The 15,108-nt window shown below is 43.3% G+C and overlaps 1 protein-coding gene across 3 annotated transcripts; it reads right to left on the reverse strand.

The window, feature by feature from the left end:
• Positions 1-90: 90 nt before the first annotated feature.
• LOC128345817 (zinc finger protein RFP-like) lies at positions 91-14,024 on the reverse strand. 3 transcript variants are annotated; one of them, XM_053298358.1, is made up of 9 exons: positions 13,541-14,024; positions 9,800-9,895; positions 8,172-8,402; positions 7,488-7,510; positions 6,720-6,835; positions 5,487-5,513; positions 5,111-5,122; positions 4,706-4,744; positions 91-2,041 (listed from the first exon to the last, which is right to left on the reverse strand). In XM_053298358.1, exons 1-9 carry the CDS (start codon positions 13,952-13,954, stop codon positions 1,506-1,508), a joined length of 1,494 nt encoding a protein of 497 aa, XP_053154333.1. In that variant the 5' UTR covers positions 13,955-14,024; the 3' UTR covers positions 91-1,505. The 3 variants fall into 3 exon arrangements, with proteins under 3 accessions (XP_053154333.1, XP_053154334.1, XP_053154332.1); XM_053298359.1 differs by having other exon boundaries at positions 91-1,906; positions 5,111-5,128; XM_053298357.1 differs by having other exon boundaries at positions 5,111-5,128.
• Between the last annotated feature and the right edge of the window lie 1,084 nt (positions 14,025-15,108).

Genomic DNA, 15,108 nt, shown 5'->3' on the forward strand with positions numbered 1-15,108 from the left:
CTACTTCCAGTAAACACTGTCCAATTTATTAAACCCTTCTGGCTAGCAATCCCTATTCCTTCACAAGGTGAAAATACAGAAGACAATATAAAGAGTTTCCAAACCAGATTTATTATTCCATTAAATAACATGGCTTTTTAACAGCAAAGGAAAAACAATGAAGATATGCAAGCATCAACTGAGGAAAATAACAGAATAAATAACAGAAAAAAATAGAAGAAAATAAGGAAAGGTATAACCTGCAGCTTTTCTAACTAAATAAGATCACAGATAGTAATTGTATAGAAGCTGTCAAGGAGCTCTAGGAACATAGAAACATCAGGAGCTTTCCCAGACAGAAGGGTTTACTGCAAGTTTGAAGTTGCCCCCCCACCCCACATGATGCAAAAAGTGAATTTTTTAAAAGCCCGGTTACAAATCGGGCTATACTCTAACGCATACTGAAAAATCCGAATTGTGTGTGAAGTGCTCCCTGAGCTCGCAAGGACTTTGGGTAAATCTGGCTGATATGTGAATGCACACCTCCATTCTGGAGGAGATGTGAACTAAAAGTGGGTGTGAAAAACTTCCTGGCCTAGAACACCACTTGGCTCCAAAACAATTAAGGGTCAGAATTCCACACTACTGACACATCCACTTCCCGATTGCAGTTTTAGTTGGAGGTTAAAACTATTGGCCACTGGGGGCATTAGTAGCAGAGATAGCACATTAGGGAACCCTCTCTATTCCTCAGCTCTGGGCCCCAGTTTGGTAGACTGATATTCTCAGCTTTCATTAGGTACATTCACACATACAACAAGTGAACAGTATACACAGGTACCGATCTCTAAACAGGTACAGTCATTCACGTTATGTTGAATGCAGGTACAGAAGTACACTTCCTATTTGTACCATGCATTTGAAGGGCCTGTATCCAGGTTCACTTTAAAAATGAACATAGGTATAGTCATTCACTCAAACACATGTACGAGTGTACAGACATCTGTATACTCCTACAGCATAATGTCTTAATCGAGCTATTCTCTCATCTGAGAGAGAGACTGCCTCTCCAGCACCATGCCAGTGGCAAGTATGCAAGCTCTCTGTCTAAATGAGTAAAGTAAAGTGTGCCATCAAGGCAATTTTGACTCCTGGCGCCCACAGAGCTCTGTGGTTTTCTTTGGTAGAATACAGGAGGGGTTTACCATTGTCTCCTCCCGTGCAGTATGAGATGATGCCTTTCAGCATCTTCCTATATCGCTGCTGCCCAATAGAGGTGTTTCCCATAGTCTGGGAAACATAGCAGCAGGGATTCAAACCGGCAACCTCGTGCTTGTTAGGCAAGCATTTCCCCACTGCACCACTTAAGGTGACTGTGTATTTCCCCAATAAACTTATTTATTTTGAATCTTAATCACCTGTCTCCCAAGACTCTTAATGAGCTGTGCATTATCTTCACCTGAGCAATTTTGCTGGAGTAAGGGACAGTTAAATAAAACTCTCCCTCCAACAGTTCTGCCCCAGATTCAGCACTTCAGTCTAACTCCTATGTCCACCAGGAAAAAAGGGCAGATTCTTTCCCTAGAGAATGAGTCTGAAATGAAAGTGAATATCAAGATGTCTGTATTAGCATGAAAAAATTCCACACAACCCTTTTCACAGTCCAGGGATACCCGGATCTTCCTGAGTTTTTTTCTCAACGTCACAGGAGTTTCTGACTCAGAAGTAAAAGCCAGGATCTGGTCAGGTGAGCATGAGTTGATTATTGTCTTCCCAACAGCCCAGATTCCCTCAGCAGGATTAAGGCTGATAAATCCTTTTCTCTTGACAGACTCTCGGGCGACCCCCACAAGCCACATTGTCCACTTCTGCTCCTCCTGCACCTCCACCTCCCAGGAATGCCTTCCTGAAGTGAATCTTTCACGGCCTAGAACACAAAGCATAGTATCAAATCTTTCCGTATTGTTAGGCTGGCCTTTTGGAAATCCCCTTCTCACACTCTTCAGATCTTCAGACAGAATGAGGGAGGGATTTGCTGTTTCTGGATCCAGAATCACTTTCACTGCCGGGACAAGAGAGAAAAAGAAGAGATTAAGAACATAAAAACAGCCCTGCAGGATCAGGCCCATCTAGTGCAGCATCCTGTTTCACATAGTGGGCCACCAGATGCCGCTAGAAACCTACAGGCAGGAGTAGAGGGCATGCTCTCTCTCCTGCTGTTACTCCCCTGCAACTGGTACTCAGAGGCATCCTGCCTAGCTGGAGGTGGCCTATAGCCCTCCGACTAGTAGCCATTGATAGATTGGATGATGGGTAATGTGAGAAAAAGGATTAACATCAGCTGGATTTAAAAAAAAAATCCTTCTCCATCCAGGTTTCCATCAGCCCAGCCTTGCAACTACAGTATTTAGAGCAGTTTTCCTTGAGATAAAAGGGAAAATGTGCAGGCAGATTTCTATCCAGTTGCACCTGAGGGCTGCAAGCTGGCTCCGAGGTTGCTCCTATCTGAATTGGTTAACCCCTTGTGGATTACGCTCATCTTCATATACCCTGTGCCACGTCCTTCTCTCTCACTTGCCCCTTTCTTGTTTACTTTTCTTTGGAATCATTCACCTCACTATAATATGCCTGTGTGAAGGACAGCTGAATGGAAATGTTGATTCAGTGTATGCCAGCTGTGAAAAAGGCAAATTCCATGCTAGAAATTAATAGGAAGGGGATCAAAAAATACAATTGCTAATATTATAATGCCTTTGTGCAAATCTATAGTGCAGCCACATCTGGAGTACTGGTTACTGCATCTCAAGAAGAGTTTTATAGAATTGGAAAAGGTACTGAAGAGGGCAACTAAATAATCAGGGGGCTAAAGCACCTTACTTACAAGGAAAAGCTACAACATTTGGAGCTTTTTAGTTTAGAGGGGAAAAAGCAATTAAGGAGATACGTGACAGAGGTTTATAAAATTATACATGTTGTGAAGAGAAGTTTTTCTTCCTCTTTCACAGCACCAGAACCAAGGGTCATCCCATGAAACTGACTGGCAGGAAATTTAGGAGACTCAACATTTAGGAGGACAATTAAAAGAGAGTATTGTCTCTCTTCTAATTTAGGAGATTCTTCATCACACAGTGAGCCCCTTCTCATTATTAAGTGAGGGTTTGAGGGCGCGCAGTGGGGAAGGCTCCTAAAACTTACCTTCTCTGCAGATGATCCCTCCCCGTCCTTGCTAGGTGCACTGATCGCGCACCCAGTCAGTTGCTGGCTGGCGCTGGCAATGTGGAGGGTCGGAGGCCGGTCCCCAGAAATCCCATAATACACTGCACACTCATGTGGTGCATTTTGGGGAGCCCCACCCCCTCACCAGCACTGGCCAGGAGCCTGCTCCTTTGTCTGTGCCATGTGGTGCTGATACACGAGCAATCAGCCCAAGTTAAGGGTGCCCTTGACTCTGCCTAAGTGGTGGGCTCCTTAAACAGATTTATTAGCCCGTGTGTGTGTGTGTGTGAGAGAGAGAGTGAACAGCCTTGGAGTATAATTAGTCTATGGAATTTTTTGCCCAAGAATGTAGTGATGGCCACCAGTTTGGATGGCTTTTAAAGGGGGTATGGGAGACAAATTCATGGAGGACAAATCTACCAATGGCTACTAGTCTTGATGGCTACATGCTGTCTCTAGTTTCAGAGGCAGGATGCCTCTGAATATCAATTGTAGGGGATAAACAGCAGGAGAAAGGGCAAACCTTCATCCCCTGGTTGTGGGCTTCCCAGAGGCATTAGATGAGCAACTGTGAGAAACAGGTTGCTGGACTAGACAGGCCTGGTGCAAAGAACAGGGCAAGAACCTGATCCAGCAAGGCTCCTCTTATGTTCTCATGGACAAAGGTTCATTTGAGCATCTGCAGAATGTATTTCACATACAGGAGAACCTCATTATTTCAAAAGCCTATTTTAATTTGTTTGTTTGTTTGTAAACCACTTTGGGAACTTTTGTTGAAAAGCAGTATATAAATATTCATTCTATTCATGTTATCCACGGGGGGTTTCTGTTCCCACACCTTACTGCAGGTAACGAAACAGCAGATAATGAAGCATTGCAGTCAATGGGATTGTGGAGGTTAGGTTCCAAGACGTTTGAGGCCAGCTCAGGAGGGGAACGGGGAGGGAGGGCAGGAAGAGAGACTAGGGAAGGAGGCGGGGGGAGTGTAGAAGAAACAACCAACCAATTTAATTCTCCCATCTAAACTCCTAAAAGTAAGTAAACCATTTTAGTAAGTAGGTAAGTAAAACACCATTGCCGCCATGCCTCCTTCTCAGCAGGGAAGGCCGGGCCAGCTTGTTTGCTGCTGCTACTGCTGCCCCTTCCTCTTCCCCCAGCTTGGATCCTCTTCCACCCCTCATCCTCCATGGCCTGTGGTGTCACCTTAAAATAGACTGCTGAGCCTGGCCTCCTGAAGCATCCTTGTTGTGCCCCACTGTCGGCCTCTGAGGCCACCTCCTCTCCCTCAGCAGCCTCCTTCACCTCCATTTGCATGCAAACGCCACAGTCAGCGAAAAACAACTTTAAAAAACATACCTGCTGCAGTGTTTCTACTGGAAATTGCAGTAACAATTAAAATCAAAACTATAAAAACAGCATAAACCCAATTAATCAGATAGATAGATAGATAGATACCAGACCTCCATCTTGGACTTTCATCCCCAGCAAATGTTTCTTTACAGATAGTTACCTTTGTTCCATGCTTGATCCATAGATTGTGTTTCTTTTTCTAGAAAAAGAGAAATTAACAAAAAGACCTTTTTGTTCACTCAGGCCTTTTAAATTTAAATTAGATTTTAAAAGAGTTTTAAAATTGTTTTCATAGTATTTTGTATTTTCTTTTTTCCTTTTGGTCTGTTATGATTTAATGTGTTATGTGTTTTTATTTCACGTTTTGATGCTGTGTTGTGAGCCACCCAGAGAACAATTTGTTATGGGGCAGCTAACAAATAAAGTTTATTATGATTATTAATTGGCTTTTCTGGGAGGAAAGTGTATGGAATTAGCAACCTGACAAAACATGATTAACGTTTGAAAAAGGGGCTGTTACTGAACCTCCATCCCCAAATGTTTCCCATCTCTTTTAGTTCCTTACCTTTGTTCCATGCTTGATCCATAGATTCATTTATGTGGAGGAAAAGGTAACAGATTTCAAGTCAGACCATCATACATGCAGCAAATATTTCAATTCATATTGTTTTAAAAAACCCCACACAATCTCATATTAAATACCCCTTTAAATTAAAATGCTAATTAGGGCTATTGTGGATCGTCCAGGGAGTTTTTTTGTATGGGGCAGTATATAAATGTACTAAATAATAATAAATATATTGAATCGATTACTAATTAGGATTATATTGATTGAATTAATGTTTTTAGGTTGTCAGAGATGGCTAAGAAAACAATCCTGTCTGACCTTAAGCAACATTTCCCTTCAAAATTTCCATTCTCATTTAGTGGCATGAAATTACCTGCATTCAGCACTTGCTCCAGAGATGCTGTTATGGGGACAAAATGGGGACAAATTCACTCACATTAGATAACCTTTCATTTCATGACAAAAAAAATAACAGCCTCCCAGAACGAATTCCTCATCAAGAGCAACGAACAATTACATTAAGATGTCAAATGCATTAATGTTTCTTGTTTAAATCTGGAGAAACAGAGCTTGGGATATAGGGTAAAGTGATGATATGAGGGCAGGGTGGGCAAACTGGAGGACCCAGGAGCAATTTCATTGGTGCATTTCAAGTCATATTACAAGCTGGGCCTGGGGGAATCTCTCATTCATATTACCACCAGTAGAAACACTGTGATCTAATACAGCATATTACAGGGTAAAGTTGGACTTCGGGAGATACTTCTCTGTAACACAGTGGAATGGAAAATGCATTTTCCTCCCAAATAAAACTGGTTTTAGTTGTTGGTGAAAAGATGTGATAAGATGTGCAGTGCAAACCACTTTGGGAGGGAATTCCAAAGCTTGGGAGTCACCACTGAAAAGCCCTGTCCCTAGCCACCGCCTGCATAGCCTCTGTGGTTGTGGGGAGATGAATATGTCCCATTGTCTATGAGCAGGCTGTCCTGGAAGAAGGCAGTCCTTCAGGTATTCTGATCAACACCTTCTTCCTGGCCCACATATATATTCACAAGTAGAAGTCTTGTGTTTGGGAGATATATCTCACCTTCTGGCTCTCTGCACAAATGTCATAGCTCTTGTTAGAAGGGGAAAAATATTTTTTATAGTATCTCCCCTTATCTTAATAAGTTGTCCTTTCCTTTTAGGTGTAGTTTGCACACACAAAGAGCAATATGGTATTTACTTATGACTTACTGACTTATTCTTTTTTTATGTAAACCACATTGCAAACATTTCCTTGAAAAGCAACATGTTAATAATAATAGTAGTTGTTGTAGTAAGCATTCTGTGAGGGCACTTCCAAATGCACCCACTGCTACAGAGGTCTTGGGGAAGGGAAGTTGCTTTGGTATCCTTTTCCATTGCTGGATCCTTTGAGGCATCAAAAACATGTCCTAGAAAATGGACAGAGGGCAAGAAAGGGTGGCTGTTTAAATATCTCCAGGAATTTTGTACAGATAAATTGAGATCCTTCTTAAGAAGCAACTGACTTTCCTTGTCAGTTGGTTCCTTAGACAAAGCACTCCCAGAGAACCATTCCTCTCCCTGAACCCTACACCAATACCTTTAGACCTTTCCAGAGCCTTATCAAAAATGGAATTTCTTGAAGAATAACTTCTGAGTCTCTCTTCCAGATTTGAAGATGAGTCAATCTTCTGCTTCACTTGCCCCTTCTGGCACCTGAAAGGCAGATATTTTTATTTAAGGAACAAGAAAATAAAATTCCACCCTCATCAAGCTTGTCATCTGCCATGACAGATTGGGCACTTTCTCAAGTGTAGCCCCACTCGTGTGTGTGCTGTTCCTCAGCCTACGACTTCAAGGATAGCACTCTTTCATGCAAGCTGGTTCTGATCTAGTTTTAAAAAATCCCTTTAGAATGAAATGGACTAAAGTGAGAAGGAATTCCAATTTTCTGTATCAAGCACTAAGCTGTGCTGCTCCTCAGTGAATAAAAATCTTGGCTGGTTCAGACAGTCACCTAAAGCATGGTTTAGAACCTTGTCTGAACTGGCTCTAGTTTTGCAGTAATTCCCTTGCTGCTTTTTGTGGGAGAACAAGACAATCAGAAAGATATTGAAGTTGGAACATTGATGTAGATCAAGGCTGCAAAACTTTGGTCCTCCAGCTGTTTTTGGACCACAACTCTCACACAATGACCATTAGTCAGGAATGATGGGAATTGTAGTTCAGCATCTGCAGGAGGGCTGAAGTTGAGCAGCCCCGGTGTAAACCGAGGCAGGAGGCTATTGCTCAGGGCAGAATACGTGCTTCTAGGATCTTAGGTGGAGTGACCAAAGCTTTTCTACTGGATGGGAAACAAAACACATACCTGCTCAAAGTGTTTCTGATGTCCTGAAAGAAAGAATGAGAGAAGTAGGTCTCAGGCCGTGGGAAAAGCTATAATGCTGAGTCCCCCATCTGCATTGGCTGAGCGGTGGTGCCCGTTTGGATCCTAGTGGGCTTACTGGCAGTGGTGGTGTACAGCTGCAGTGGTGGATAGCAGTGTTACCTGTAACAGATGCTGTTGACTACAACTCCCATAATCCCCAGCCAAAGCTCATTGCAGCTAGGGAACTGTTGTCAACAACATCTGGGAATCCCTGTTACAAGGAGCATTGGTGGATAGCAGTGGCCCTCTGTGGCTAACTGGGTGGAAGGCACTACTTGCTCTCAGCACTACAATGGCTAGAGCAAGAGTACTATTTTAGATTCCCCACATGCCTAGCCCCACTGTTGTAGCATTATGTCAGCAACACTTTGTCAGGGGGCCAGGGCATCAGGGAAAACTAAAATGGTACTATTGTTCCAGCTCTGATAAAGCCTCAGCAAGGATGGGGACTGGTGGAGTGGGCACGTGGAGTGGGCAGGTGATAGCTGTGGTGGGTCTCTTTGAGGGGCTGGGCATCCAACATTTGTCAAAGGGTGCTGGACCTTGATGCCAGCCCTGCCAACTGTCATTCCCAGAATCATGTCTTCTTAGTTCCATAAGATGCATTTTTGTCTTAAGACTCGCCTGCAGGAATTCACTTGTTGGGTCCTGGTATTTCTCCTCCATCTCTTTAATCAAGTTACCAAGAATGGAAAGCTCTGCAGAAAATCTGGTGACACTTTCTTCCTGCCTCCGCTTGATCTCTGTCTCCAAGTCTCCCAACCTGGCCAGCAAGAAGCGCTGTTTCCCCTCAAGAAACTTCTGCATGTTCTCAAAGGCAAAGTTAATCTTCTGCTTCTCCACTGCTAATTCGGTCTGAGAAGGAGAAACATCAGAGTCAGAACTGAGAAAGAGGCAGAGATAGAACATGTTCCTTTAGGTGCTTAGTTAAGGGTATAAGTACATCCAGGCTCCTCCAGCACTTGAGGGAAATCACTACACAGATCAGTGTATGAACCCAGGACTGCATGTGATAAATGTCAGCTAGTAATTGTGGCCACACACTCCTGACCTTATTTTATTTTGGAGCATACACCAAAAAGCACACTTGTGGAATTCTCTGCCACAGGATGTGGTGAATGCCAGCAGCCTGGATGACTTTAAGAGGGGTTTAGATAAATTCACGGAGTACAGGTCTATCAATGACTACTAGTCATTGGCCCACCAGAGGCCACTCCAGGTATAGGCCACCTCCAGCCTCAGAGACATGATGTCTCTCAATACCAGTTGCAGGGGAGCAACAGCAGGAGAGAGGGCATGCCCTCAGCTCTTGCCTGTGGGCTTCCCAGAGGCATCTGGTGGGCCACTGTGTGAAACACAATGCTGGACTAGATAGGCCTTGAGTCTGATCCAGCAGAGATGTTCTTATGTAACTGTAACCTATACAGTATAATATTTTATGAGTGCTTTTAATGCTTAGACATGAGGAGTCAATAGTGCTTTCTGTTTTTCAGATTTCACATCCCGACTCTTTGAGTATAGCAAGAAATTTTAGGTTTTATTTCCATAAAGTCTTTGGAATGCACAATGAGGACTGTTTCATGTGGATCACTTGATCTCTCAACACAGTCTGTAGTTGACCATTTCCTGTTAAATCTGTGAACTGACTTCTGAACAGTGGGAGTTGGGCTGCTTTCTGTGTTTTAACTTAAAACTTTTAACATCCAACTTCTTTTGCAATTACCTTTTGAGGCTTTCCCTCCTTACGGAGGGTGTCAATGATGGTTTTCTGCACAACTGTCAAGTCAGCAGTCTTTCCCATGATTGTGATTCCTAATGAACCAGACTGAGAGACCATTTAAAGGCTCAGGAACCCTTTGCAGGTGTTATGGATTGATTAGCTGATTGGAGTGCGACACCTGCAGCCTACTGTTGAACCTTTTCACAATATTCTAATTTTCTGGGATTGTGGATTTGGGGTTCTCATGAGCTGTACGCCATGATCATCACAATTATAACAAATTAAGGCTTGACTTATCTCGCTTTGCATGTAATGTGTCTATCTCATATATCAGTTTCACCTTTTAATTTGCATTACTGAAATTAATGAACTTTTGCACAATATTCTAATTTTTCGAGTTTCACCTGTAGACCAACACATGCAGGTCAGCACTTGATGCTTCAGCATGAAAACACCACATGCCAGTTATTCCCTTACCAAGGGAATGAGGAGGCACCCAGTCAGTGCATGAGCTGTGACAAGAAACACCTACTAGGTACTTCTGGCTTTTCTGCTCTTCAGCCATTTTCTGATCCACGGCCTTATCTCTCTTTTTCTTCAGAGTCTGCAGCTGGGCTTGGATTTTTTCCTGCACAGAGGAGGGGTTTTAGCTTTGGGAGAGATCAGCTGATTTAATACCCATCAGATACTGTATATCCTCCCTCCTTGCCCATTCCTTCCATCAGTCCTCTGTATACACACACAAATGTAGTCATGCATGTGTTTTTAGTAGTGTGCATGGATGTGTAAATGTGCAGATATGCATCTGATATGTATATATGTATGAGTGTGTGTGTGCGTGCACATATTCTCCATCAACTGAGGAGGCTCGTGCAGATCCTTTATGGGAGGAGAGCTGGTCTTGTGGTAGCAAGCATGACTTGTCCCCTCAGCTAAGTAGGGTCCACCCTGGTTGCATATGAAAGGGAGACTACATGTGTGAGCACTGTAAGATATTCCCCTTAAGGGATGGAGCCGCTCTGGCAAGAGCATCTAGGTTCCAAGTTCTCTCCCTGGCATCTCCAAGATAGGGCTGAGAGAGATTCCTGACTGCAACCTTGGAGAAGCCGCTGCTAGTCTGTGTAGACAATACTGAGCTAGATGGACCAATGGTCTAACTCAATATATAGCAGCTTTCTATGTTCCTATCCATCCCTCTGCTTTTTCTGCACAACTATAGGGACTACTAAGATTGGGGAGATCAATCAGGGAAATCAAAGGCTCATGCCTACACCCATCCTAATGTTTTCAGGTATCTTAAATATGAACACACCAAAATATGGCAACGGTCTGATATGATCCAAGATCCCTCCCATAATCTGGTGTCACATTTACAAACAGAAAAATTAGTAGAGCCTACTTTCAGCTGTTTTTAACATGGTGACTTTTATATAGGACCCCATCTCATGTACTGTGAATTTGGTTTATATCTGCTTGTCAGCAGATGGGTTACAAGGGGTGCTGTCTATGTTTTAAGTGGCTGCCTTCTTGAAACAAAATAACAGATTGGCAAAACAAAACAAAACAAGCTGTTCTGGTGAGAACTAATCTGCCAACTTTCCTTTCACTATCTCTACAACTGGACTAATTTTGGTTCAAATCAGTTAGGCAGTTCACAAGTTAGCTCACTTGCACCTCAAATATTTATGTGTCTACCATCTTGAACTAGGTTGATGACATCATCACAAACTATGTGTTTGAACTGACCCTAAGTGAACCTACAACTGTACCAAATTTGGTCCGAATAGGTTCTTGCACCTCAAAATCTTGCACCTCAAACATTCACATGTCTGCCACCTTGAGTCTAGGTGGATGACATCATTACAAACTACACCCTTGAGCTGCCCGTATGTGTCCCTATACCTGTAGCAAATTTAGTTCAAATTGGTTAGGCAGTTCACAAGTTAGCCCAATTGCACCTCAAATATTCATATGTCCGCCATCTTGAATTGGGGTGGATGACATTATCACAACCCACCCTGCTGAGGTGCATTCCTGTGTGTCACTCACTACAACGGTACCAAATTTGTTAGACCTTTTGCACTTCAAACGTTTATGCATCCACTATCTTGAACTGGGCTGGATTACATCATTACAGATGTAAGACAGATGTAAGGACAGAGGTGTCCCTACAACTGTACCTGATTTGGTTCATATTGGTCCAGGCATTATGAAGTTGATGGGGGTTGGGAACAGACACAAGGACAGACACAGAATTCCGCACGATCTCATAAGCCTACTGGAAAGTAGGCTAAAAACACCCGTGCTGTCATGGTCTGTAGGTTCTCCTCCCAAGTGTGACACTAAATGCAAATGTTATTAGAGGGGGGATGCACAGATGGACACACATACATGTGATGTGAATTCAGTTCGTCCCTGGGTCCGCCTTAAGCCAATCAAACAGACACAGTGGGAATGAATTAGAGGCTTGGTTTAATGCTCTGCAGAAGCAGGTAGACAATGGGGCTCACGCTCCACATTGAATACAAATTGGTTATAGGTGCATCTTACATTTATACAGACAATCTGAATGATGCTGACATAGTATACATGGCAGTAAAATGGTGGACTAAGTATCTAGTACGCATGCGAATGATTCATTGTTCATCTGGTGATCACTCCTTATTTGGTTACATCCTGTTTTATTAACTTCTCAGCAAAGAACGGTGAGAACCAAGTTTCTTTAGATACAATTTAGTGGAGAGAGATAATCATGTGAGGCCGTGTCCTTGAGCTGGCCTGGGGTTACTTTAAGTTAGAATTAGGTTTTCTAAGCAAACTTGGAGATGCTTTGGTATTCTAAGTAAAATGTAGTTACTTTGGTTTTCTAAAACACATCACATGGACACTGTGATATCTCATAAGCCTTCTTTCCTTTGGAAAGTAAATGAAAGACATGAGATTTGGGGGACAGCAGTTGTTTAAAGTATGAAGTGATTGGAGACACATGACAATGATTCCCATTAGATCTCTGCTGCCATTAGAGGGCTCAGGGTAACAGAGTAAGTCATTTTTTATTTTTTTTTATTTGGGAGGGAAAGTATGGAAGGAGATGGAAATTATCTTTGGTGAGGTCTGGTAGCTTGGAGTTTTCCTCACAGCCACACCTTACAACAACCTTGTTGGCAGCTTTATTATCTCCATTTTTCAGATAAGCCTCAAAGAGTGGCTTCACTAAGGCCACCTAATGAGTTTGTGACAGAGGCAAAAACTGAAGCAAGGATTTCCTTGCTCACACACTTGGCCAATTTCAATACACTACAAGACCAATCAAAATGCAAAAAGCAGCATGTTTCCCCATCCTCCATGGCCTCTGTCAGCCATAACTTTTCCATTGACTGACCTCCTTTTTTCTTGGGAAGGCCTTTGTTGACAAACATGGCCTGATTCGGCGTTCTCTCTTAATTTTTTTCTTCTGTGCAGGGAATGAATTTTGTTCTGAGTGGCAGTATCAAGGCAGTGCATTCAGAGTGGCACATTCCTGATTCAACTTGAGTGGGATCTAACACTAACTGAGTGGACATAAATAAAACTTGTGAGCACGCACACGTGCGCACACCTTAGAGGGAACACTGGCCCGACTCCCTCTTTCTCCTACTCATACACAAGATGGCATCCTTAATTACTCCAGAGTAAACTGCTTTGAGAACCATTTTTGTTGAAAAGTATATATTAGCAGCAGCAGCAGCAGAGTAACCCCGCCCCCTTTCATCACTCTCCACCTCCCAAACTGACTGGAATTCCCACTTTTATGGTTGAGAGCTGGCTCTCTCATATTGTTTTTTTCCTCTCTTGTGGTTTAAACAGGGCCTTCTTCATCTTTAGACTTTAGAGGATGATAATGCTCATTTCCATGTCCTGAAAAATGGCACTGGCTGACTTTTGCAGAGCAGGCCAGTCAGCTTTTTCTGGTCAGTTGGCACCCCTTCACCCAGATGTGTATGCCTTGAAAGGCAACATGCGCCCTTCTGGGCATATTCATTCGTTGGGAGGACTGATACTGCTAGCACTGGGCACAAGGGGGTACTACTTGCCCCCAATGTTTGGCTAGGTACCCTGAAACTCTCCCCCCCCCACTTGCCACCCTCCGCCCCACTTTGTTTGGACAAAGCAGGAGGCAGCAGTGGCGAGGGGGCTGCAGGGCTCAATGGAATGTTGATGGCCCAGGAGAAGAAAGACACCACCACAACAGCAATAATGCAGGTCGAGAGATCCATCCGGCGTAATTCCCTACCTGGTACTCCTGAGCAGCCTCCTCCACAGGAACCACAGCGTGCTCTCGGTGCTGCTTGGATCTGTCACACACCACACAGATGGGGACTTCGTCGTCCTTGCAGAAGAGCTTCAGAGGCTCCTGGTGCCTTTTACAGACACCCCTTTTTCCTTCTTCCCTGTTTTCCTCCTTAAGTTTCTTGACAAGTTCTACAACGTTTGCCAATTGCCGGTTTGGCCTGAAACTGCTTCGCTGGTCCTTTTCTCGACACACAGGACAGGAAGCGGCCATACCAAAGCCTTTCCAGTTCTGAGTGAGGCAGGCTCGGCAGAAATTGTGCCCACAGTCCAAAATCACCGGGTCTTTGAAATATTCCAAGCAGATGGGACAAGTAGTTTCATCGCAGAGGTTTTCTACAGTACCCTGACCCGCCATTGCTCTCTTTCTCGAACGAATAAAAGCAGCCTTAGTTTCGTTTCTGATTTCAAAACAAGAGAAGAGGGAGTTTCCCTTCCTGGAACTGCCTCAGGGGGTGGGAGCTGTGTGAAACAATCCGGGAAGATGTGAAAAACAGCAGAAAAGTGGAATGAAATATGGGACCATATAAAAGCTGGAATGGAATCGGCCAGAACAACCCCTTAAAAATAAAACTGGATCCCCCAAACAACAGGATGTGTTAGAGATCCTTGACAGCAATATTTTAGAACGGAAATCTTTGCAATATTATAATTTTACAGTATTCAACTCTCACAGCCAGGAACGTCCCAGAGCAGCCCAGAATGGCCATTTTATAAATGCCAAGAAAAAAAACGGGAATGTGTTAAATATACCCATGCCAACAATAGCTTGGGAATGAAATTGATGCATTGATAAGACAGAATCCATTCCAGCCAAAATCATAATAGAATCTTAAAAATCAATCTGGATGCAAACAAATTGTTCTAGTAAGAACTAATCAGCCTAATTTCCTTTCACATTACCATCACAGACCAGCACAGACTAAATTTGGTTCAAATTGAGGTCCACAAGTTAGATCTCTTCCACCTGAAATGTTCATGTGACTGCCATCTTGGATCGGGGTGGATGACATCATTACAAACTACACCAGTGAGATGTCACTTTGTGTACAACTACAACTGTACCGAATTTGGTTCAATTCTGTTAGAGAGTACTCACGTCATGCTTCAAAAGTTTATGTGTGTCCACCATATTGAATAGCTTTGTACAGCTATGCTACAGCTGTAGCATTTTTTTTCCAAATCGGTTAAGCGGTTCACAAGTTAGCCCACTTGTGCCTCAAAAGTTTATGTGTCTGCCATTTTGAATCGGTGTGGATGACATCATCACAAACTATGCTGCTGAGGTGACCCTGTGTGTCACTCACTGCAACTGTACCTAATTTGGTTTAAATCGGTTAGACAGTCCACAAATTAGCCCACTTGTGCCTCAGATGTTCACGTGGCCACTATCTTGGAGTGAATGGCATCATCACACACCACGCCATTTGGGCATTGCTATGTGTCCCTACAGCTGTTGCAAATTTGGTTCAAATTGGTTAGGCGGCTCACAAGTTAGCCCACTTGCACCTC

The sequence above is a fragment of the Hemicordylus capensis genome, chromosome 2 (genome assembly GCF_027244095.1).
Source record: "Hemicordylus capensis ecotype Gifberg chromosome 2, rHemCap1.1.pri, whole genome shotgun sequence".
NCBI lineage: Eukaryota > Metazoa > Chordata > Lepidosauria > Squamata > Cordylidae > Hemicordylus > Hemicordylus capensis.